Genomic DNA, 25,630 nt, shown 5'->3' with positions numbered 1-25,630 from the left:
ATGGCCAGAGAGAGCTTTCAGGTTTGATGGGGTGAAAATTTAAGCTGTTATCTGCCCGGTGAAGACCTTGGTGATGATTTAGCTTGGTTTCTTGTTTCCAGGTCTGACTCCACTTCCATCAGCCAGGGCAGGGAGGAACCGGCAGCAGACATAAGGGGCCGAGTCCTAAGCTAGAGCTGTAACCCTTTGCCAAAGCAAGAGGAAGGACACAGCACGGTCACCCAGCGGTCACCGCCCGTGGGCATCTGTAGAGGGCCAACCTGCAGATCCCTCTTGCCCCCTCTTCCATCACCTGACTGAACTCCAAACACAGCCTTCCTCGAGCTCACCTGCCCGGTGTGTGACCCAGCACCTCCAGGCTCAGAAGTTCTGTCTCAGCTCAGGAGCGTTTAGATCAGCATCAGAATGACAAGGCAAGCACGAGGCAGGAGTGGTTTCCTGGCCCCCAGGCCTGCTCAGATCTGTGAGGTTGGGGCCCAGGGACCTGCATTTTGACAAGCGCCTCAGATAATCCTGATACACGCCGGGGTTTGGGAACCACCACTTTAGGACCATTTCTCCACCCGCAAAGTAAGCACCTTTATTCAGCCTAATATACAGCAGGGAGGATTTCTTCAATTGTGCACCCAAAACAAGTGACCCCTTTGCCTCGCCCTCGCCGTGCTCCTGCCCCCAACCGTGTTCCTTCCGATGCCCCACAGCTGCGGAGAATTCACTCAGGGCTGAAATTCACCGGGTATCTCACCCTCTGGTAGCTCTTCTGGAAGTGACATTAGATGCGTGGCAATGAACTGGCCTCGGCCACCATTTCCAGGGGGCAGAAAAAGACCCAGGGTAGCCCTCTCCCAGAAAGATGGCCTGTAAGGTTGAATGTCTCCCTCCCCATCTTCTTTGTCCTGGGCATAATCAACGCAGTTAATAACCTCCTATCGACCCTGGAAGGCAGTAAATAAATGCCTTTGCCCCTGAAGCGAACTCACCGAGGAGGTCATGCAGTCTTCCAGCCCATGCTTATTATGGGTTGGGTTCCGTGGGCGTGACCAAGAGGGCAGCCTGAGGGACAGGAAGGTAGAGAGAAACCAAGACCGGGATGAAGGCAGGTGGTCCCCAAGTGTGTGGACCAGGGGTCTCAAACTCCGACACCTACAGGGGCCAAACAGGTAACATGCAGTGGGGTGTGGTGGGGCTGGTGGCAAAACAGAGAGCGCTGTGCTCCAAGGGGGCAGCTGCGGACTGGCTCCGGCAGCTCCTGGTCTGCAGGGTTGCCAGAGCTGGGTTTTTCGAGGGAAGCCAGCATTGTGTATTTTTACAAAACGTAAAACCTCTCAATACCTCAATGTTGGCAATAAATTCGAATGTCTGAAAAGACGCTTTGGGGACCAAAGTAAATGCATGTACAGTCAGGTACTGCCTGCTGGGCACCAGGCTACAACCTTTGGTGCAGACAACAGGGCAAAGTAATGTCACGGGACACTTACCGTCACCTTGGAGGGGGCTGAATGCAGGCCCTGGCAGGGCTCAGGAGGCCACCGGGGTCAGCCTGAGTTCACAGTCATGTCGGGCCAATCAGTCCATCCCAACAGGCAGGGCCCCCCTGGCACCCGAGGGCAAGGGGCCTGCCCTAGGGGGGCAGCACCTGCACCGGGCATGCTGGGCCTTGTTCAAGAGGCCACGGGCATGGAAACGGGGAAAGGAGTGAAGAGCAGGGCCTAAAATCGATATTCCAGGGCCCACAGTGACTTCTCCGGCTGGGCAGTGGGTCTAGGGGGAACAGGCTGGGATCTAGCTCACGGCTGCCCCATGCCCCTTGGGCCATCCTCTCCTCTCTTCTATGTCCAGGGGAGACTGAGGGGTCGGGTGGTATTCCCAGGCAGATGTCTACTCCAGGGACAAGGCCTCCCTGGACCCTGCCAGGGCCCAGCTGGCTTGATCTCCCACCTCAGTCCCTGAATTCTCTCCTTTCTAAATTCCAACAGAGGTCAGAAAGGGAGTGAGTGGAGACCCCTGGCAAGGCAAGCTCCAGGCTTCTGGAGAGAACAATGATGTCTAGAAACTGTGACCCTTCTAGACTCACCCTCTAACACTACTGACCAAGGGGCCAAAGGCCCACCAGGACCACAGCCACGAGCACCTCTCAGACCGAAGGGTCCCTGAAGGGAGGCGCCAGTCTTGTGCCTCTCTGGGTTGTCCCCACCCTCCTCTCCAGTGCCTGGCCGTGAGGACTGCCCCAGGAGTCCCACACACACCCTCTTGCCCGTGCTCCTTCCTCAGGACCCGGATGAAGGACCACACTCTTCTACCTTGTCCTCAGTGGACTACACCACACCCGTATCTGACCAAACTCCACACATCACTTCAGCAGCCGGGCCCTGGGCATGGATGTCGGGAACCTCCCTTCTCGTTCCTTACAAGCCGGGGCTCCGTAAATCACCCACGCTCAGGATTTCCTGAGCATGTTTCTACTTAAAGTCATATACACTTGCACTGGCTATTAAGGCCGAAACCCAGAGCTGCAGGCAGAATCGGGAGGCAGGAGAAAACAAGCTGGCACCAGGGAAAACATTTCCAAAATGTTCCAGAGCTGGCTGACTTTAATTTAGAAAGTTTTTGGCTATTGACATCCAGGTTTAAGGCACATTCACGTAATTTACACGAAGCCCTGTCACTGGCAGGGAGCTGGCCGTGTCCTCATGGCTTCGCACAGAAGAAGGAACAGATGAGTTTCTGGTCTTTTTCTTCTTCTTTTTTTTTTTTTTCCCTTTTCTAAGAAAACTCTAAGGAATGGGTTTGGCAATGACAAAGCTGATGACACATTCTCACCAGATGCAAAGATTACTGTCAAAGGTCTTCCCTTTTACTCCTTACCGAGGACACGGTGCTCCCCAGCCAGCCTCTCTGACCCGAAACGTGCACGCAGCACAGACCTGTATGCATCTGTCTGGCAGGGACTATTATAAAAAAAGATGCCTCCAAATAAAAATGAAAAATTACAGGACTAATATGAAGCCAAGAGTCTCAGCCACAAGCAAAAGGGGATGACTGCATGAGTCAAGAAATAAAACATGTACTTCAGCAGCAAGCGGCCGTGAAGGCTGGGGAGGGGAAGGCACCCCGAGGGAGGGAGGGACCCAGGTCCTTCAGCTCGAGCATGATATACGGAGCAGGAGAGGTGGCGGAGGATGGGCCAAGGCTCTACGGACGGACGGGCGGCACTGGGGCACCTGGGGGGCTACTCTGTGGATTTGTTAGAAACAGATGGACATTCTCTTGACCTTTTCCTGGCATCGCTGTTGCCCGCAGGCGGACAGAAGGGAGCCACCAGTCACAGCTCAGTCGTTGCCGCCACAGATCTTCAGCAGAATCTTCTGGTAATCCCCTGAAGTGTCTCCCTGATCCCAGAAACAAGGAAAACATCAGCTGAGGGCGCTGTGGCCCAGTTTCGGCCTCCTATCTTCTGATTTTCTTCTGCCCTGAGCGCTTTTACAGAGAGGCAGGCCCCACGGGGGAAATTCCCCATCACGTGGGTCCCGCAGCGGGAGAGGCTCACTCGTACTCTGCGTCACTGGAGACCCAAACCCAGTGTGGTGCAGTTCGGCTTCCCCAAAACCCCGCTGAAGAAAACAGAGCTGCACTCACCCCGGTGATCAAAGTCGTAATTTGAAAAATAAATACACAAAAATTATAAAAAGCTCCCCCCAAGCCCCTAACTCTGAGCTAACTCGTGGTGGTCTCTCCCCAGTGCAGTGTCATCGTGCTAAATTGAGACTGCCCCTGATGCGGCACTAAGTGTGCTCTGGAAGAGTAATCTCCTGTGGCAGGAGGGTCTGCTGCTATTATTCGGGCATCCCCACTCAGGGGCGCCTGGGTGGCTTAGTTGGTTAAGCGTCCAACAACTCAGGTTATGATCTCACGGTTATAAGCTCAGGTTATGATCTCACGGTTCGTGAGCTCGAGCCCCACATCAGGTTCTCTGCTGTCAGCTCAGAACCCACTCTGGATCTTCTGTCCCCCGCTCTATCTACCCTCCCTCACTCGCATGCGTGCACTCTCTCTCTCTCTCTCTCAAAAATAAATATTAAAGAAAGAAATTAAGAAAATATGCAGAACACAGCTAACTTCCTTTTTTTTTTTAAAAAAGAGTTTTATTGATTTATTTTAAATAATTTTATTTATTTTAAACTAATTTATTTTTTAAGTAAGTTCTATGCCCCAGATGGGGCTTGAACTCACGACCCTAAGATCAAGAGTCGCATGCTCTACTGACTGAGCCAGCCAGGTGCCCCTCACTTAGCTAACTTCTCATCATTTCCTTCTACCGTTTCTTTCCTCAGGGGTGAGGCCTATGGCGTCTTCCAGTAGCCCACGGGCACACAAGACCCACTCTGTGAATAATTACTAATCCTCTGCTATCAACATCATCGTTTTTATAGCCAGGAAATGGAGATTAGCTGTTCTCCGCGACAGGCCCAACATCAAATTTGAGGGAGTCTGAAATCAGAACCTGGTTGTGGTGACTTTGCTTTCAAGGCTCATGTGAGTTCAGAATTTAATGGTCAGACCCCTCCCCCCCGCCCCACCCCCTGCCACCAACAGGAATGCATTTTGTCAGACCAGCCCTGGAACACGGTGATAAGAGTAGCTAGCGTTTCTTAGACATGTCACATGTCATGACGTGCTTTATAGGGGCTGTCTCAATCAAGGCTCCCCGAACTCCTGGGGGGAACTATAATTATCCCCATCTTGGGGATGATGGAACCGGGGTTCAAGGAGGGTGAGGAACCTGCTTGAGGTCACACAGTTAGCAAGTGGAAGAGCTGGGCTGGACTCCAGTCTGACGAGGAACCGCGTTCCTGTCCCAGGGCAAGGGGCACCCTTGGGACCGGGACCCTCATGGATAAAGGATGGCTGGGTGGAATGGCTATGACCCCGGGGCCCTGTTCTCAAGTGCCTTCTTATGCTGCCCCTGCCATGAGGCTGGGTGAAGGAAGTACTTGTCAGTGGGCTGAGCTCCAGGGAGCCTCGGGATGGGAGTCCTCACTGACGGGTCAGGGTCACAGGGTGACCAAGTACCCAGGTGGGGAGGCCCTGCGTTTTCTCACACACCGGTGTTTGCGCTCCCCCTCTTTCCACTTACTGAGCAGCAGGTGTGCTGGAGGCTGGGGAGATAGGGACGGGGTGCCACGCAAGGTCAAGGCCCAGCCTGCCCCCGGGGAGCTTACAACAGCCTGGGGGCAACCGGACAAAGAAGCAGAAGCTGAAGAGGGCCAAGTACGCAGCCCACAGGCAAGATGCCCGTGCAGGGCAGAGGCCAGAGTTCTGAGCAGGGAGGTATAGGAACAATGCGGGTGACCAGGGTGGTCCACAAGCATCCATCCCCCAGAGGGCCCTTACCGCAATGTCGTGGTACAGCGACTTGCCGTACAGCCGCTTATACTCCATTCTGATGTCCAGGAGGTCGATCTCACTGCGAGACACCATGATGCGAATCAGGGTCCGGTCCTTTGTCCCCGCTCCCTGGAAAGAGTCCACCAACGGCGTGAGCAGTGGGCATCCTTACTGTCCCACGCTCCCGCTGTGGGCCCTCTGTCCTCTTAGCTGAGGGGTGGCTCTCCTCGGGCCCCAGTCATGGGAGGGGCTGAAACTCCCCCACCCAGACCCCTGCATGTGGGAGGCACATACCCTCATGGCCTTGTTGAGCCTTTCAGCAAAGAAGGCTGGGGTATTCTTGAGACATTTCACTAGAAGAGAGAAACAGCATAACTCAATCTGCAGAAAACTCTCAGTCCGAGGGGCCTCAGAGAGAGCGAGTGTCCTTCCAGGAGGCCGCACGTGATGCCCGTCACTGCATCCACCTTCCTCTCCCCATTTCTCCTCCAGGCTCAATTATCTGTGATCTTGGCTCCGGCTCTTTGGGATAGAATCACGCAGGGCCTAGAAACCAACCTCAGCCTCCTTCCTGGCAACCCATGTGGTGAAAGGAGCCATGTAGGGAAGAAGCATGGCTGGCGACGGGGAACCGCGTTCCTGCTCCAGTGTGAGGGGCAGCCTTGGGACTGGGACCCTCACGGAGAAAGGACGGCTGAGTGGAATGACAGTCTCCTTAGAGACCTCAGGCCACGATCCTTACATCAGAGAGGACACGCCAGGAAACGAGGAGCCAAAGATGGGCAGACTGCTACGTCCCCACAGGGTACAGGGAGGTCACGAGGGCTACGCAGCCGGGGCCCAAGCCCTGACGGTGGGCAGAAGCGAGCCCACCCGGCCCTGCCCTGAAGGGCACACGGCCCCGCACTGTTCCGGGAGCTAAGCCAGCTTTCCTCAGCAAGGGCCTGTTTTGCTGTTGCAAGTAAAAATCTTTCCACGTGTTTCCATCACCGACATCTGACAACTGCCTGCAGGGATGTATTTTTAGAGGGAACTTGGCAGGATGTGAGTCATCTTCCTCCGGGAGAGGAGCTGGCTGCCCTCCCTCGAGTGCCCGCGCACCGCGGCTCCCTTCCCCGGAGCTGCGCCCGAGACACAAACAAGACACCTCGGGGGCAGCGGGAGGGGCGGTCTCGTTTCCCACCAAGGAGGCCCAGGATTCAGCATCTTGGATCACGTGGTTCGCTAGCTACCCCTCAAGCAGAGAGCGGCGAGCACCCTGAAACCGACAGCGCCGGCGACCCCAAGACACTGACCCACGGCCAGCATGCCCTGCTCCAGGTCCCCGGACATCTCCCGGCAGATGCTCTTCTCAATGTCTCGACCCGTCATCCGCTGATACTCGTTGAAAACTAGCGGAAAGAGAGGGAACAAGTTACGGACTGAATTCTGTCCCCCGAAATCCACATGGTGGAGTCCTAACCGCTGGTGCACCTCAGAACGTAACTGTATTTGCAATGCAGACTTTAGAGAGGTGATTGAGTTAAATGAGGCCCTTACCGGGGCGCCTGGGTGGCTCAGTCGGTTAAGCGTCCGACTTCGGCTCAGGTCATGATCTCCTGGTTCATGAGTTCGAACCCTACGTCGGGCTCTGTGCTGAAGCTCGGAGCCTGGAGCCTGCTTCGGATTCTGTGTCTCCCTCTCTTTCTGCCCCTCCCCAGCTTGCACTCTGTCAAGAGTGTACTCTCTCTCTCTCAAAAATAAATAAACATTAAAAACAGAATTAAAAAAAAAAAATTGAGGTCCTTAGTGTGGGCCCTAATCCGATCTGACTGGTGTCCTTATAAGAAGAGGTTTGGACACACAAGGAAACACCAGGGACATCCACACAGAGAAAAGATCGTTTTAGAACACTCCAAGAAGCTGGCCATCTGCAAGCCAAGGAGAGGCCTCCGAGGCTGACACCTTGATCTTGGACTTCCAGCCTCCAGAACGGTGGGAAAGTAACTACCTGTTGTTTAAGTCACTCGGTCTGTGGTAGTTTGTTGTGGCATCTGGATCAAACTGACACAGGACACACGGTAAGGAGGCCACCCCGCCTCGCCAGAGCCCGCCTTCTCCCCTCTGCCTGCAGCACCCCACGTGGCCCCACTGACCGTGCCCACCCAGCTCTCGAGTTGGGCAGGGTCTTTACCCCACGAGACGTGTGCCCCCAACTCCCGCCTGCTCATGTGATCCCCTCACCAGACTGCTTTCCCAATCACACCTTACTACCCCACCCAGGACCCCTCCACACACACCAGCAGAATGTTTGCTCTCTTCCCAAATCCTTTCCCATCTCCAGGCGGACTATATGTGCTAACTCCTATCCGGCCCACATAGCCTGCGCTAGGACAGGCCAAGAACCCACGGGAACAGGACCCTAGGTTCCTAGAGAGGCAGATGGCACAGTAGCGACTTAAGTCCTAACTCTGGCTCTGCCCCCGGATATTAATCCTCCCTTCTCCTGACCGGGTCTCCCTTTCTATCACTGCTCCCTAACCTTTGGACATTTGCACCTCTGTGTCGTGAATTCTGCTGTACCTGTATTGGTCTTCGTTACTTCCTATTTTCTTCAGATCAGCTCCTCTTTTTCCCCTAAGTAATAATACTTTTGAAACCACGCGTTTGATGTACTACTTATGTATTCTATACGCATTGAAATAAATAAAGACCAAGATGGAAATCTGTTCCCTCATGCTCCATGACAGCGTAGTGGAGGGATTAAGAAGTGCTCTGGAGCCAGGGGCCAAGTTCAGACCTGAGCTCTGCCACGTGACCGGCTGGGTGGCCTAACTTCCCACCGGCCCCGCACCGCCCCGTGGCTTCTCCCCCATCTGTACCAAGGGGAGAACACCAGCACCTGCTGAATGCAGTACAGCCTAGGGCACGTACGGAACGGGTGCCTGCGTTTTCACTCGGGCTCCCACCGTGCCGCTGAGTGTGGCTGTCATTCCCAGTCCTCACCGCCTCACATACTAGCCTTTCCGACACAGCTGGCCTCCAGGACTCCCCTTCCCCTGGGTGTTCCTTCACAGCCAGCTGTGATGGCCATGGCCCTGTCCTCCGCTGGTTTCTCTCCAGATCCCCTCCAGAGGGAACCTCTTGCGGTCCCAAAGCCTCAAGCACCGATGACCCACTCAGAGCTCCCAAGCTTCCATCTGGAGTGTAGGCGTCTCCTGACCTCCAGAATCCTAAACCCAGTGGTCCACCTGGAATCTCTGGACAGAGGCTCCCGACTTCTTTCCCTCCTAAAGCCTGTTCCGCCCACAGCTTCCCGATCTCGGGGGAGAGGCAGGCACTCCGCTCCTCCTCCACCCACCCTCCATGCTTTGCTTCTCTTACACCCCACATCCAAGCGTCAGCAAACAGGGCCAGAATCTGCCCCTCCCCGCCCCGCCCTTGCCACCCAGTCTGGGCCGCCAGCCTCCCGGCTGCTTTCCTGCTCTGCCACTGAACCCTCCACCCTTGACGACACAACAGCCAGTGAACACGCAAAATCTAAGTTAAATCACCTCCCTCCTCCACTCTGAGCCCTCCAGGCCCTCTGGCTTTACTCAGGATGAAAACCCAAGTCCGTGCAGTTGTCCCCAGGGCTGTCCACCACTCTGATCTCGTCTCCTCTGGCTCTCACTCATGCCACCCGCCCCAGCCTCAATGACCCCCTTTGCCGGGAGCCCCCCTGCTCAGGGCCTTTGCACCTGCAACTCTGTCATGTTTTCATTTTTTAAACAAGTTTTATTTATTTTGAGAGAGAGAGAGAGAGAGAGAGAGAGAGAGAGAGAGAGAGAGACGGCACAAGTGGGGAAGAGGCAGAGAGACAAAAAGAATTTCAAGTAGGCTTCGCAATGTCAGCGCAGAGCCTGATGTGGGGCTTGAACCCATCAACTGAACCGTGAGATCATGACCTGAGCCGAAACCAAGAGTCATTCGCTCAACTGACTGAGCCACCCAGGCGCCCTTACTCTGTCATGCTTTTAACTCAAATGTCATTACCTCAGCAAGGACCACCCCAAGCACCATCCCTGACCCCTGGACCATTTTCTATCCCCGTTTCCAACTTTATTGTTCATTTCTAAAGGATCTGCCATCTGGCACAGACTTTGTTTCGTTTTTGTTTACTGCCAGAATGCGAGCCTCAGGACAGCAGAGATTCCATGATGCTGTTCCCTACCGCTTCCCCACACCTCCTCCTTGACCTGGCACGTGGCAGGAGCTTGGCTTATAAGTGCTGAGTGAAGGAGTAAATAAATGCTACTTTTGTACAATGTACGATTGTTCTGCTTATGTTTTTATGCAGGCGCTGGATAACTTGGAACAGGTGCTCTTGAGGGCTGTCTGAATTCTAATTTCCACGCTCTGGTGTAGAAAGACACCAGCCCACAGGAGGCTGCCATTCCTCTCACCTCTTCCTTTGCTTTCCTCCAGAACCAGATGCACGCAGAAACTCGGGAAACCCACCAATAAGATCTTTTAAATCACCACCAGGGGGCTCCTTTAAGGTGGAGTAAAGCTCCATGCAGAGTAGGATTGCCCAGTGTCTCCCCATCATATCTTGTCTGCTCTTATCTATCTGGCCCCAGGGAGGCCTGGGACTGCCTTACCTGCCACCAGGTGGGCCCGGCTCCGGGAGCACAGAATTGCGTTGAACTTGGATTCATCTGTCCCCAGGCGGTTCTCCCCAGCTGCATACAGCTCCTAGACAGATGGGAAAATGGCCATGCAACGCAGGCCTCACCCCAGAGACCAGGCCCAGGCCACCTAGGACGGCCCTGCAGGCCCAGAGGGGAAAGAAATGGGAGCACACCCTGGCCGCGCTCCCTTCACCCTGTGGATCTAGACACCATTCACACATCCTCTCGGTGGCAACACAGAGGATTCTGAGGCAGGGTGGTGGGAGGGGCGGGGCACAGGGATGGGACACCCTGGACCAGGAGAACCGAGGCCGACTGGGGCCAGGACAGGCAAGCAACAGCTTTAACCCAAGCAAGGGAGTAGCAGCACAGGGGCAAAACAGAATGAGGGCCGGGCTACCAACTTGCCGCGGGACTCTAGGCAGGCCACCGGCCCGCTCAGAGCCTCACTTCCTCATCTTTAAAATGTGAAGGTCAGATTAGATCCAGGGTCACAAACTTGAAAGCCCAAAGGGGTCAGCTGGGTAATTGAAATGAGAGAAACAGGCCAGTTGTCAGGCCAGGGGGTGGCGGGGACTGAGGCCAACCACGGGGAGGGGCGATCGCTTCTCAGCACCTGCTGTGCACTTTAATAGAGAAGCTAGGCTCACAGCCGCCAGAAATCCAGATTTCTATGTAAAATTTCCCAATCTTTATAAGCAGTTTCCCTATCTATAAGGGGGAACACACGAAACAATAAATATTATGACAACTGATAGACTCCAACCGTGGATGTGGGATTTCATGTGATAGGTGCTTTCCCTGCGTCTCACTGTGGGTACCATGATGTTTGCAAATGGGCAGAATTTGCACTTGCCTGTTAAATCCTTGAAAGTTTAAGCCAAAAATATTTGCCAACTTGCAACCCCAGTACCAGATGGCCCGAAGGTGCCCTCTAGGCCCCAGGTAGTGGCTCTTGGACCTAAAGGCACCGAGAGCCAGGAGAGGAGGGCAGCCACCAGGGGCCTGGAGATCCCATGGGTCAAGGTGAGGCAGGAGCAGGTCTACAACTAAGAAGACAGAAAAGCAGGCACAAAACCAAGAAACTGAGGCAACTTCTGCCTCAGCTAGGGAATGGACTATCTAGGAAACAAGAAAACAGGAATAGGAAAATTCCCACTGGGATAAGAGCCAGAGCCTGGGAGCTTGGGGGTGCCCAGCCCTATGTCCAGAAATGGGAACCGATGTCGCAAGCCAAGGAAATGTTAGGGTAGGCCCTGCAGGAGGGCATCTGGGATACTGTCTGGGCACAGGGAACAAGCCAGGAGTTTGGGCCCTTATCCGGTCTCTGCCTCCAGGTTTCTCTGGGCACAAGGCTCAACCTTTTTGAGGTTCAGTTTCCCTATCTGGAAGGAAATGGGCCAGAGCAGACAAGCAGCTGCCGTCTAGCCCTAAAAAGCGGGCCCTCCACAGAGGTCACCTTCAATCTGGCAGACAGCAGAGGTGAGGTGACCACTGGCAGCTTCTGGTGGGTGCCGGGCTGGGGGTGGCAGGAGTGATGAAAGGGGAGAGGCGAAGCCAGCTCTGTCTCTCCAGCCAGCACTGCTGTGGTCTGAGCTCATTAGGGGGAAACCCAAACTCCCCTAGAGAGGCACTCAACGCCTGGACAAAGAGGCGCAGCGAGAGACCTTCGCCTTTTGTCCGCAATCATACCAGGCTGGGGAAAAGGGCAGAATTCTCAGGCTGTACAACGAATGTGACAGCTGGCTCCTAGGCTCAGACCTTCAAAAGCATTATGAGGCAAGTGTAAAGTCTGCCCGTTTGCAAACATAATGATATATGCAACCAAACACAGGAAGAGGACTAGGTCACATGACATCCTGCACCCATAACTAACCTACCGACTCTTGCAATACTTACTATCTCTCGGGTTGGCTCTGAGAAGGGATCAGAAAGGGGGGGGGGGAGGGTGGGTCGAGGGGGAGGGATAAAGATAGAGAGGCGGCTGGAGCCCAAGCCCAGAGTCGCTCAAGGTCACACGGCTGATAAGCAGCAGAGCCCATCTGCCCATCCCAGAGCTCCTCCCTCCAGCAGCAAAAAAAGTGGGGGGAAGGGGAGGGCGCCTGTGTGGCTCAGTCGGTTAAGCACCTGGCTCTTGGTTTCTGCTCAGTCATGATCTCACGGTTCGTGAGTACAAGTCCCGCTTCGGGCTCTGTGCTGAGTGCGGAGCCTGCTTGGGATTCCCTATCTCCCCCGCCCCCCTCCCCACCTGCCCCTCCTGTGTGTTCTCTCTCTCAAAATAAATAAACTCAAAAACAAAAAGAAATAAAGTGGGGGGGCACACCCCGACGCAGGAAGCCCAGGAGGGGCCCTGGCCAGCACACCCACCTGGGCGTCTCTCTGGACGAGCGACATGTCCACACTGGTACTTTCATCCCGGTTTCCCTGAAAGGAAGCAGGACGTGTGGTCAAGTCTCCACCCCGCGGTTGTGTGCCTGCTCCGTCCCCGAGCCCTCTCCTTGCTGCTCACAGGTCCACCCCGCTCCGCTCTGAGCCCCGAGCTCTGTCGCGGGAAAGGTACCTGAGACAGAGAGATGAGGAGCCGCTGGAAGTGCCCTGACGTGTCGCTTCGGATGGCCTCCTCCAGGGTCTTTTTGAATTCTGAAAGGGAGACACAGAGAAGGCCCCCCCTTGCAGCCACAGTCGCCAGCCGGCACTGGCAGGAGCAGGGCGCGGGTGCGAGGAGAGAGGTGTCTACACGGCCCTTCAGGGACACAGGGGTTGGGACCTCCAGGCCCACCTGGCCTGGCCCAGACCACACCCAAGAAGTTCTCCCCCCCATCCCTCCCTTACCTCAGTCACCTGCCCCGTGAACAGCAGGCAGGGGCGGGTCTTGGATCAAAGCCCCATGTGTTGGGGGAGGCAGAAGATGAGGTGATAAGAAGGCCAGGAAAGTTTAAGAGGCCATGGGAAAGGGTGTGGCCGGGGCCCAGAGAGCACAGGAGTGTGCGGAGGGTGGGTGCCAGCCTAACCTGTCTTGTAGGCTCTGCTTAATTCCCGGATGTGCTCGTTGTTGCGGGAAGCAAAGATCTCGATCAGACAGGCTTCGTCGGTGCCAGCCCCCTGAGGTGGCAGACAACACAAACCACAGGCTTGTCACCGCTCCCTCACCAGCATCCAGGGAAGGAGCCGGTGCCCTATGCCCCACGGCACAAATCCCAGAAGCAGCGGCCGCCAACACAGCCACACGCCCCTGCTTGGCTGCTGAGGCCCCAGGCCCAGAAAAGTACCACACAGTGACAGCGACATGGTGATGGAGCACAGATCACAATAAGGGCCACCCCACTGCACCACCAGGAAACTGAGCATCGGAGAGGTGTAGTGACTTCTCCAAGGCCACACGGTGAATGGGGGGGGGTTGAGATGCGGACCCAGATCTGTTTTTATTCCAAGTTCGGCCAATGAACGAGACGAGAAAACAACTGAAAAATGGCTATAAAGCAAGAGCAGACGTGTGGACAAATGTGAGTCCCAGATAGGACTGTGGAGAATCTAAAGACATCTAGAAGAGGCAGCAACGAGGGCGAGAGAGATGACCAACCACGCCAGGGACAGGGAGAGAGCCGAGGACACGGTCAGCATCCTGGCTCCTAGGCTGGCTTGAATCTTGGTCTGCTACTTATTAGCTGTGTGACCATGGGCACCTTCCTTAACCTCTCTGGGCCTCAGGTTCCTCGCGCATCAAATGGGAACAACGCTAACACCTAACTCCTGGGAAGTCATGGGGATTAAATGAGCTACGCGTGTAAAGCACTTAGAACGTGCCAGTCACAGGAAGTACACCACAGGGTTAGCTATTTTCATGATTACCACTGCTGTTAGATTACTTGGAGCTTACAAAGAGCTTCGGTTAGCTACCATGCCCGGCCCTCACCACATGCCACAAGAACATCCACATTCCCGTTTTACAGATGCTCAAAGACACATAGCTTGGCAAGGACAGACGACCCCAAATCTGTGTTGTTTCCTATACTCAACAATTGCCTCCACCTCACGCGGCTGGCTGGGGGGCAGGGGCTGGGCTGAGGTCTGGGCTGCCATCCCCAACTGCCTCCCGACACGTCTCTAGAAGCGGGCATGTCAGGATTTCGGCAGGGTCCTCTCTCCCTCCGGGCTCCGTCCTGAATTCTCTGCCTCTCCTCTTGGGGGCAGGAAGTCTTTCTGCCTATCAGGCCCTCTGAAAAATTATGGATTCCTTCTGGAGCCCCTGTTCAATTCACAAGGGTTTCCTCCTTCTGTGGGAGCCGCCTCCTCCCCATCCATTGGACTGGGGGCAGATATTAACCCTAACTAGGTCAGTCAGAATCTGACTCTATGTGAAATTTGGACCGAGGGACAGCTTGTCTCTTCTGTGGTTGAATCTCATAGGTAAATGGAGTGGGGTCAACAGGGGTCCTCTGCCCCAGCAGATGAAGAAAGAAGGGGACACTCAGGAAGCAGCAAAGACCAGAGAAATCCTGCCTGGGTCCCTGCCCTCTGCTAATAACAGAGTCCTAAATGAGTAAGGGTGGCACCACCCAGGGCCTCATATCCCTCTTCCTATCATGGTGTCACCAGCTTCCTCTACAACCCAGCTGCCACCATGCTTTTCAGATGGAGAGACCCGGATGCTCCCCGATGATGAATGATACCTGCGCTGCCTCCCGGAGAAGTCACGAGAACTTGGGCTCCAACCTGAGAGGGTCCAGGAGCCACACTCACAACAGCGGCTAATGAACAGGTTAAGCCACACCATGCAGGCCAGGGAAAGGCCTGGCCTTTGCACGTCCATGCGTGCAAGCGGACACATACGTGAACACACACACGTACATACCTTGATGGCATCCTTGATCTCATAAACGTCAAAGAGGACCGGGGTCTTCATTAGAGCCAAGATTGTCCTCTCGAAGTTTCCTGACAGTTCAGATTTCAGATCTTTGATCAAATCCTGGTCGAATATTCAAACAAACAAACAGACCGATCTTGAGAATCCACAGGTCTGGGGACCAGCGGCATCTGCATCAGAGAAGCCAAATCTCAGCCAGCCCAGATCTGTGGAGCCGGGGCCTCCACGTGAGCCAGCTTCCCAGGGGACCCAGGCACAGTCAAGCTGCAGAAGCACAGGGCTAGGACACCAGCCTGTTCAATTCAGCCAGTGTTTACCTAAGATTCCAAAGCCCAGAAGTTCAAAGCACGTCCCACTGCATTTGTTCAAAGCTGAAAGCCTTTTCCTTCAAAGCTCGTCTGTCAGCTACACCTCCTGGGGCGGTCGTGATGAGGGCAGGGACTAGCAGCCTGGGTCTCCAGGAGGGAAAACAGGCCAGGTAGGAGCGGAAGGGCAATGACTTGTCTGCAGTCTCTGTGAGTCATGGCAGAGCCAGGGCGAGAACCCGGATCTCCAGGCACCTCTCATCAAACCTCACCCCCGGCCTTTGAGATTTCCCCCTCAGAGTATCCTTCCGCTCTAGAAAATGCCATGAGCCGAGAGGCCACCACTGGGCGGGCAGCAGGAAGCGCCCTAATGGGCCTTACTGCCCATCCAGGAGATCTAGACTCGCTTGGCACCAAGGAAAAGCAAGGGTGAGTAGGGCTGTGCTGGAGGACACGCCTCAGTCCCGCAGGGAGCAGGCCTCCCTCTGCCCCGCAGTCCCCCTCACCTTCCCGTAAGCGGTCTTGAAGGACAGGAGGATCTGCTGCCGCTGCTTGTTGGAGCGACTCCCCAGGCAGTCGATGATGGCCTGCTCGTCAGTCCCTGGGGGAAGAAGAGGTAGGTGTGGGCAGGGCTGTGGTCGTGGGGCCACCCTGGCCTGGGCCCTCCAATTCTCCTGGACGTCCCAACAGCACCCCCGTGTCCTCCTCCTCTCCCGCCACCACTGGGACCGGGTTCCCTCTTCCAGGCAACCCCGCAGGGGGCCCGGCGAGCCAGGGGGCCGTGAGGATGTCGCCCACCGGGGGTTTCTCACCGAAGCCTTTCATAGCCTTCCGCAGAACCTCAGCATCTCGCAAGGGGTCAAAGCCGGGAGCATCTGTGATGGTGCCTCGGTTTCCAAACTGCTCGGACAAACGGACTTAGGTAAGATGGCGTATCTCCGAAACACAAGACTTCCCCAGCCCAGACTCTGGAAGTGCCCTGACCACCACAAGTTGGGGTACCCGAAGGAGCCTGCGACCAATAATTGAGTGGGCCTACGGCGATCATTTCGTGTCCTCGTGTTCTGGTACTGAGCTTTCTGCCTGGCTCCTGCGGCTAGGAGCCCCGCTCTAGCTGAGTCCTGATGCTGAAAATCTGCCCTCTGCCCAGGTTCTGCAGGACTGGGCCTGGGTTCCCGATGAAGGGGGAGGCCCCGGGAGCAGGGGCCACTGGCCTCTTCTTGATAACTCACTGCCACAGCGCACGTGAGCATATATTCGGGTCTTCCTGACAGGGTCTGGGTGGTCCATGCAGCACAGCACCTCTGTGCAAATGAGAAAAAGGTTTTCCCCCCAGAAATGCAGGTGCCCAGCCTTCGCGATGGTACACCCAGCCCCGCCACCTCCTGGGCTAGCGCTGATTTCCAGGCTCTGTGACCCGCCTGCCGGACTTCCTCATGCTAAAAGCTGTACTCCCGGCAAACAAATTTTCCTGCCTAAATGGTCTCTTGGTGGACTACCTCCTGTGGCCAGTACAACGCCGGTTTTAACAGAATTAAGGAGAGAAGCTCCGAGAAGGGACGAGGGGGAAGGCACAGGGAGGACAGAGAGTAGGGCGGGAGTAGGGGATTGTGGGGGCAGGGAAGACAGAGACCCTCAGTCTAAAAATAGTAGTCCAGCACTATGCTTGGTTGGTTTGGCCACGTAACCATGACAATGAATTCTAGGCCCTGCAAACATGAAACGCTCTCCAAAATGAGCCCAGAGCAGTCCCGAAGGAACCGCCAACACCCTTCCCTCGCCAAGGGAGGTTTTAAGAATCCTCTAAACCCAGCCTGAGAGGCACCTCAGGGGACTAAAGGCTAAGCGCTGTTGGGCACAAAGCCTTGAGGCCAGCGGCCTGGCAGCTCATACAAAACACAGAGCCCGGGCAGTAAATGACAAAGGAGTGATGAGAACCCCAGGACATTCAGATCCAACTCGCACATGGAACATCTAACCGAACTGGGAGAAACAGGCCGGCTCCCTCAGGTCTTTTCAGAGCACAAACCAGGGGTGGGGGGTTTGAGAGAACGCAACACCCTGTTAAAACAAGATACTACGGGTGGAGGACCGAGCCCTTATCTGGCCCCTGCACCCTCCCTGGCCTTGCCGGTGGAAGACACTATGCCACATGTTGCGGGCCTTTGGGGCCCAGGCCTGGGCAAAGGGCAGTGCAGGGCGAGCACTCACCTGGGCTGGAGGCACGGCAGGGGTGACGGTCCCAGACCCCAGGTATCCTGGGTAGCTTGGCACTGGCTGCTGCTGCTGCCCAGGAGGCGGCATCGGCGGCTGCCCAGGGTAGGTCATTGGCGGCTGTCCAGGGTAGGGCCCTGGGGGCTGCTGTCCAGGGGGCGGCATGGGCTGGCCTGGCACAGGGGCCCCTGGGTAGGGCGGATATGAAGGCATCCCGGAGGGCGCGTTTCCTCCAGGGGGCGGATACATTCCATATGGAGGAACAGGCTGCTGGGCAGACGGGGGCTGCCCGAAACCCCCAGGGGGGATGGGAGGGTAACCACCCCCGGGGGCCCCAGGGTACAGATTTGGCACGTTGGCTCCTCCAAATGTCCCGGACATGTTGGATGCCTGAAAGTCCACAAAGCAAGCCTAAGATCAATGGCTGTCCCTGATGAGCACGGCCACACCCGTGCATCTGTCCTTCCCTGCCCTGAGCTCAGAGTCCGAGCAGCAGCGATTTCTTAGCGAGGCCCAACCCGACCACCCAGCTTGCAACTATTGTCCCCCGGCCCCGTCTGCACTCCTGACCCCTCATCTGCCGTTGTGCCCAAGGCACCCATATTTGCTCTAAAAACACACAGTTTACTTATGGCGACTGTCTTCCCAGTAGGTTCGTACTTCAGGGTTGAGGTTTCTGTTTGTTGTATTCACGTATCCCCAGTGTCTAGAACAAGCCCGGCACAGGTGAGACTGCGTGCTGACTGCACTGTTTACACTGTGCCAGCAGTTGTTTTTAGATTACAAGCCAAGTAACAATAAAAGGAGCATGTCCGGGGGCGCCTGGGAGGCTCAACCGGTTAAGCATCAGGCTCTTGATTTTGGCTCAGGTCATGATCTCATGGTTGAAGCCCCACACACTGACAGTGTGTGCAGCCCGCTTGGGATTCTCTCTCTGCCCCTCCCCCACTCTCTCTCAAAATAAATAAACTTTAAAGAAAAAAAAAGAGGTGCGCAATACATATTCTATGAAGGCACCACCCCCACCCAGTTCAGAGCGGAAAGGGACTTGAGAGACCATGCGGCCCAACACATTCCCCTTCCCCTCATTTTACAGATGGTAAATCAAGATGCACAGGGACGGTGAACTGGAGACAGGCCTCACGGAAACCCTTCGTTCTCAGATGCAGTTCCGTACCCGGTGCCTGCCCATAGGTACGCACACACACAGACACCTCTGAAGCCACCAAAGCCAGCAGTCTTTGTCCCTCTGGCCATGCAGGTGTGGCCCCCAGGGGCAGCCCCAGCAGGAGGGCTGGACTCACCATTCCCGAGAGGTAGTCCTGGTTGAACTGCCCTGCGTAGTTGGCCATGTTATCCAGCCCGATGGGGGGCATGTTGGGCGGGGGGTAGCCAGCACCTCCCCAGGCACCGCCACCTGAAAGCAACACTGAGCCCTTTAGCACCCTGCTGGCACCCCCAACAGGGAAAGGCAAAGCATCAAGCTCTCAGGGGTGGGGGGAGACCAAAGCAGGGCCTTGGGGACAGCACAACAGACCCCACGGAAAACACTCAGGCGAGAGAGTTGAACCCAATCCCACTGCCAGAAGAAGAGAAGAGAGGGACCCCCACCTCCTTCCGAGGAAGGTGGGGTTCAGCAAACACTCCCAGGACCTCTGTGGGATATTATTAAGGAGGTAGGAGGGCCAAGGGCAGACCTGCCCTCCTGGGCTCACCATCATGGAACAGGAATACAGACATAAAAACAACAACAGGTCTTTGGGGATGCTGTGCTGAGCCCATGACAGCGGTGAGCTCAGAGAGCACCGAGAATCCACAATGAAGCAACAGCATGGCAGGGAGGGGTGGGTGTCCTGCTGACCGGGTTGTTTGCGATCATAAGTCCGTGAAGGGCAGGGAGAGCAGGATGGGAGGGTGGAGGGAGACAGGGTTGGGTCACAGAAAACACAGACACCCATCCCTTCAAGGGGGGCCGTTGGGGGAGAGCCGTAAAAAGCCCCAGCTCTGAACCCAGAGGGACTGGATGTGTGCCCTGGGGCGAGGGACTCAGCCCCTCTAGTTCAGCTTCCTCAGCTGACAAGTAGGGATAATAATTCATTTGTGTCACACTGCTGTGAGCAGGACTAAGACCTAAATGCCCATGCAGGGCTCCCATGCTGCAGCAGGCGCCGGGACAAGGGGCGTGGCAGCTAGCATCACGGTGCGGGCCGCTGGCCTGTTATATGCCTTCCTGACCAGGGCTCCGGGACACTGAGGACAGACCCTGCTGGGAATCACCTCCTCTCAGTGCTGCTCAGTGTGGCAGGGGTAAGACACAAGGGCAGGATCCCTACTGGAGAGAGGCCCATGAGGCCAGTGCTGGCAGACCCAGGCCGTGTCTCGTTCAGAGGGAAATGGCCCCACTTAACTCGATATGCCACACAACAGTGGCCAAGCCACCTCCCTGCTCCCGGCCTGTTTTCCACCTGTCGGATGGCAGGGTGGGCTCAGGAGGCCTGCAGGAGCCATAGGTGCTCAGACTCAAGACCTCGGCTCTGGGGAAATGAATGTGACTGGTGGTCTTGTGGGGGCGAGGGGCAGTGCAGCTCAGGCAACCTCAGGATGACCAGCCTGGAATGATCCCCTCTCCCCCTCATCTCAGGAGACCTCGTTTCCTCCCCTACCATGGGGCCCAGTCTCATTTCAGGAACCTAGGAGGGGCTGGGGCCAGAGGAGCCAACTTCTAAGTGTGAAGAGAGAGGTGTTGGAGCTGGGGCCGGGTTCTGATGGCCTGACAACTGGTGCAGCCCCGATGCTATCAGGCCACAGCATCTGGCAGCTGCAGGAGGCCCATCTGACCCTTAGTGACTGCCTCCTCTTCCTCCCTTGGCAGGAGGGACCCTGCCGCTGCACAACCACGTGTTTGAGCCCAGGGTAGGAGAAGTGACAAGGGGCAATGGTCACCTAACAGTGCTTTGGAGGACACGGTGCCAGAAGCTTTACCTGGCTACCTCATTAGTATCTGGGATAGCCCAGTGAGGAGAGATACTTGAAACCACTTGCAAAGGAGAAGACTGAGAAAATGGAGTCTCTGAGAAAAGAAGGCATTTGCCTCTTGTTATCAGCTAATAACGCAAGAAACTGGGTCTCGGCCTTGTCCCGGCTTTCCAGAAGTGCTTCCAATCCAGGCCTTTTGTGGCCCCTGGGTCCAGGATTTTCTCCAGCCCCTCCCCACCTGGCTGAGCCCTTGGGGTAGTGAGGAAATGACTGGAAAGCACCATTCCTCTCTCCCTCTCCACTCCTGGACTTCGGGCAGACAGGGCATTCATTCCCTTCCCCACCGGCCCCGACCCTCTTACCTGGTGCAGCCGGCGGGTAGCCGCCTCCGGGCGGGGGATAACCTGGGTAGCTCATGGTTTGATCTGAAGCGGAAGAGGAAGAAACCAAGCTCAGGCTCTGCCAGGAGCCGCCACCAGCCTTCCCGACAACGGGGACACCCACAAGCCAGGCCCCTACAGGAGGAGGGGCCGCCTCGGGCGTGACCTGGGCCAGCCCAGTTCACCTTCTACTTGCTGCGTGGGCCCCCAGCTAGAACAGGGAAGCAACAGTAGACCCATGCCTGCGCCCACACCCACGACAGGCTTCACCACGCACCAGTGGCTGCATTTCCTGGCAAACCCCTTTCTCCCACGCTTCGCTCCCACCTCGGCCAACACAGGATGCTGCACGTGGGGAGCTGTTCTCTGACCGCAGGGGCGAGCGCGCACTGCCTCGTTCTCAGGGGTCTGGGTCTATTTGTCTTTGTTTTCCAGTGTCTTCATCACCATCCAGCCAGAGGCCCTGTCCCCTGAGCCCGACCGACAGACCCCAAGCTATCCACGGTGGCCTCCAAAGTGCATCTGCCCCAAGCTACATTTTTCATTCTCCAACCTCTGGTTCCTCAGGCATAGGACTGTGGCACGGAATCATCATTTCTAGCAACCAGACACCTCAGGACAGCTCATCTGACCCAGGATCTGGAGTGAGGGCGAGCGAGGCAGTTGGGAGCCCAGAAAGGGTAAGTGTCTTGCAGATCAGGAGTAGAGAAGGGGAAAGTCCGGGGACCCAGGACGCTTGCCTGTTGGTGGCCGGTAGGATACCTGCTCTCACTAAGTCCCTCTATATACAGATCTCTCTGCCTGCGCCACGCCACTTGAACTGCCCAGGGGGGACACAGACCTGCTGTGACCCAGACCACTCAGACTGTCACCCAGCCTCCTTCCTCTTGCTCACTGGCAGCTGCCACGGTTTGCAGAGGCACTCAATGACAGGTGGGAGTGGCAGGAAACCCGTAGGCCCCCTCAACAGTCATACCTGCTGACCCCCGGTGACCGCCTTCTCCCTGTACATTGGGCCCCAGCCTAGTTCTCAAACTGCAGCGTGTGAACCCCCGAGGGGCTTTTAAAACACGTTGCGGGGCCCCGCCGCAGTTTGGGTCAGCAGAACCAGAATCTGCATTTCTAACTAATTCCCAGGTGACGCTGCTGGTGCGGGGAGCCCACTCAGAGAACCACTGCTCTAGATGCCATCGTCCACCCACAAGATTCTAGTTGCCCTTCATAGCTCCTTTGGAGATCTGTGCATGTCGTTGTCAAGGAGGCTGACGGGCTTCCTTAAGGTGCCACTCACTGGTCCCCACAGGGCCCACAGGAATGATGGATGTGGGATGTGTCACCAGGGGCGACTGTAGGCAGGGCAGCAGGAGGCCAGATGATGGCCTGGTGACCTTGGAGAGAGCTAGAATTGACCATGAGCAGAATGGGCCAAAGACCCTTCCCCTTGCACACTGTGGTGAGGTAGGTGGTTGAGGGTCCCAGTGGTGCTGCCTCGGTCTGACTCATCCCCCCCGTGGCTGGCTGAGCCGTCAGCATAAAGTCCTCCTAGGTCCTGCCCTAGGCCTGATCCTTCTGACAGAATCCCCGGACCCTGCTGATGAGGAGAGCCTGGAAATCTGAATGATGGATGAACCAGGAACCTTCTGATGGGAGGAAGAGGAACCACCCTGCATGAGGTCAGTGTGAGCTGCAGTTGTGTTCCAGACGCCCTTCTCTCTGGAGACCACCATTAAGCAGAAGCTTTGGGCACCAAAGACCCTTCCATGCCCTTCTCGTCTCCTCCCAGAAGACTGAGGCCAAAAGGCCCATCCGTAGCCAGGAAGGGAAAAACAAACAAACAAACAAACAAACAAAACAAAACCACGAACAACCAAAAGCTAGATACTACCCTGTTTCCACACATCAAAATTAATTTCAGCTAGAGATTTCAATATGAGAGGTGGCCCCAAGCCCCAAAGACATAAAAATAAGTTCTGCACAATAAGAAACAAATAAGGAAAACAACAAAAAGACAAGAGAAATGAAAAATTTAAGAAAATTATTTTGTGATTTAAAAAAAACAAACGGGCGCCTGGGTGGCTCAGTCGGTTAAGTGGCCGACTTCGGCTCAGGTCATGGTCTCACAGTCCGTGAGTTCGAGCCCCGCGTCGGGCTCTGTGTTGACAGCTCAGAGCATGGAGCCTGTTTCAGATTCTGTGTCTCCCTCTCTCTGACCCTCCCCTGTTCATGCTCTGTCTCTCCCTGTCTCAAAAATAAATAAAAATGTTAAAAAAATAAAATAAAAAAATAAAAATAAAAAAACCAAACAAACCCAACAACCACTAGAGGAACTCAAATGATGTGAACAGGCCATTCTAGAAAAGCAACTGAAGGTGCTCACCCATGCTAATACACTAGGAGAGCTGCCAATTACAAACACAGAGATGTCAGAACGTAACACGCCAAGTTCTGACCCAGAAACTCACCTTCTAGAAATCGATTTCCCAGGCACACTGACACCTGGGTGAAATAAGAGACGTGGATCTCACTGGGGCATTCTGTTGCAACAACAAACCCCTAAATAACCATCTGCAACGGGCTGGTTAAGTTCATCAGAACAGACCCATACAGTAAATCCACTGTAGCTATTTTTAGAATTAGCCAGCTCTACATGTGGGGATAGGTAATGGACACCGTTATTAATCAAGGTGTAAATGGTGTATACACTAAGCTAACATCTTTTTTTTATATATATATAATTTATTGTCAAACTGGTTTCCATACAACACCCAGTGCTCCTCCCGACAGGTGCCCTCCTCAATGCCCATCAGCCACGTTCCCCCTCCCCCACCCCCCATCAACCCTCAGTTTGTTCTCAGTATTTCAGTCTCCTATGGTTTGCCTCCTTCCCTCTCTGTAACTTTTTTTTTTTCCCCTTCCCCTCCCCCCTGGTCTTCTGTGAAGTTTCTCAGGATCCACAGAAGAGTGAAACCATATGGTATCTGTCTTTCTCTGCCTGACTTATTTCACTTAGCATAATACTCCCCAGTTCCATCCACGTTGCTACAAAAGGCCAGATTTCATTCTTTCTCATTGCCAAGTAGTATTCCATTGTATATATAAACCACATCTTATCCATTCGTCAGTTGATGGACATTTAGGCTCTTTCCATAATTTGGCTATTATAAGCTAACATCTTTAAAAAAAATGTAAACATATAAACTCAGTGGTGTATATGTATACACACACACACACACACACACACACACACACCATCCCTGGAATGATAAACAAGAAACTTGGTAACCCCGGTTGCCTTTGGAAGGGAAAACTGGGAATAGAAATGAAGCTTACGGTTTATATTTACACTTTTTTGCCACATGCATGTATTGCCTATTAAAACAACAGCTTTAAAAAAGGCCTGATTCAGGTGCGGATTTCTGAGCTCACTTGAGGCCATGGCTGTCCTTCCAAGATTTAAATAACTCACACAGGGTCTATTCAGCCCCAGGCAGCCTGGCTCAGAGCCTGGGGTTAGCATTATTACATAAATGTACCAGGGGACCCAGACCCAGAGGATCCACTAGTGTGTCCCCGCCCAGGGCAGGACCACAGGGCAGCCTCAGGCTGCTCCCGGAGTGATGGCACTCATTCCCAGGAGGGCTTTGCAGACTTCCCAGCAAGAGTCTAAATTTGTCCCCTGTCAGTAAGCCGGGTCTAAACCCATGTCCGGGGAGCAGGCTTTCATCCCCGGGTCTTCCCCTCCCCTTGTGAGTCCACCTCCAGTCCACGCCCTCTCCTGCAAGCAGCCTCATTTCCCCACCACTTCCGGTCTGCAACTCACTCCCTTCTCTGTCACGGAGCCCTCTTTAGAAGCAAAGGCCCCAGTTGTGGTCCCCCAAGAGTACAGGGCAGGACAGGACCACCGCCTCCCTCTTCCCTGCCTCTCTGGGGGGTACACTGAGAGAAAGTTCTGGACAAGGAGACCTGATGCGGATTCCTGTTAAACTCCCGATCATTCAGCCTGCTGCTCAGCCTGCTGATGTGCGGACATTCCGATATCAAACATCTTCATGCTCAGTTTTGTTTTATAGCCGCTGATTTGGTAAGCATGACATCTGCTTTCTTCCAAGTAACTGGGAGAAAAGGGCCAAGGACCACACTCTTGAACTGTCACTGCCGACCACACGCCAGCCCCACAACAGCAGGTGCAGCCACTCAGCCGGCTATCCGGCCCTCAACTCTACCACAACACCACACACGAGTCCCCATCAACTTCATGATGGTTTAAAGAGGGCCTGCGTCAAGTGAGGATTCTAACACACTGCCCATGCCTAGAGTCCTCTGGTTTACCTGCCTAATAATCCCCAGGAGAAGGGCGACGGCAGCTGGATGACCTAGGGCACCCTTGGGGTGCACCATCCCTGGCCCCAGTGCCTACCCAGCCAGGAGGCTGCTGGGATCCAACTCTCTGACTCACAGTGCCCACATGCTTTCCCCTTTGTGAACATTAAGAAATCTGCTCATCGTCCAGTCTTTGTGTAACTTTGAGCCACCACCGGGGGTGCCTGGGTGGCTTGTGGCTCAGTCGGTTGAGCGTCCAGCTTCGGCTCAGGACATGATCTCGGTTTGTAGTTCGAGCCCCGCATTGGGCTGTCTGCTGTCAGTGCAGAGCCTGCTTCGGATCCTTTGTCTCACTCTCTCTCTCAAAAATAAATAAACATTTTTTTTTTAAAAAAGAGGCCACCACCAGGGCCTGCTGTACTCGGTGGAGGTGTTCCCGGCACCCCGGGGCTGCCATATCCCCGCTCGGAGGTGAGCTCAGGCAGGGCTGCTAGGGGCTCCTCACCGTCCTCTCCCAGGGCCTGTCCAGCCCTC

The 25,630-nt window shown here is 55.2% G+C and overlaps 1 protein-coding gene across 1 annotated transcript in view; it reads right to left on the bottom strand.

Annotated features, from left to right (window-relative positions):
* Positions 1-2,558: 2,558 nt before the first annotated feature.
* Positions 2,559-25,630, bottom strand: part of ANXA11 (annexin A11) — a 45,046-nt gene continuing 21,974 nt past the window's right edge. The window contains exons 2-15 of the mRNA XM_042961124.1: positions 20,759-20,821; positions 18,725-18,837; positions 17,418-17,810; positions 16,019-16,106; positions 15,713-15,807; positions 14,890-15,003; positions 13,049-13,139; positions 12,598-12,677; positions 12,405-12,461; positions 10,008-10,101; positions 6,681-6,776; positions 5,680-5,738; positions 5,392-5,514; positions 2,559-3,389 (exon numbers count right to left, since the gene is read on the bottom strand). Of these exons, the coding sequence (XP_042817058.1) occupies positions 3,330-3,389; positions 5,392-5,514; positions 5,680-5,738; positions 6,681-6,776; positions 10,008-10,101; positions 12,405-12,461; positions 12,598-12,677; positions 13,049-13,139; positions 14,890-15,003; positions 15,713-15,807; positions 16,019-16,106; positions 17,418-17,810; positions 18,725-18,837; positions 20,759-20,813 (1,518 nt within the window). The 5' untranslated portion in view covers positions 20,814-20,821 and the 3' untranslated portion in view covers positions 2,559-3,329. The remainder of the gene's footprint in view (positions 3,390-5,391; positions 5,515-5,679; positions 5,739-6,680; positions 6,777-10,007; positions 10,102-12,404; positions 12,462-12,597; positions 12,678-13,048; positions 13,140-14,889; positions 15,004-15,712; positions 15,808-16,018; positions 16,107-17,417; positions 17,811-18,724; positions 18,838-20,758; positions 20,822-25,630) is intronic.

Source organism: Panthera tigris, chromosome D2, assembly GCF_018350195.1.
Source record: "Panthera tigris isolate Pti1 chromosome D2, P.tigris_Pti1_mat1.1, whole genome shotgun sequence".
Taxonomy (NCBI): Eukaryota; Metazoa; Chordata; class Mammalia; order Carnivora; family Felidae; genus Panthera; species Panthera tigris.
This window is presented reverse-complemented; position numbering and strand designations above follow the sequence as displayed.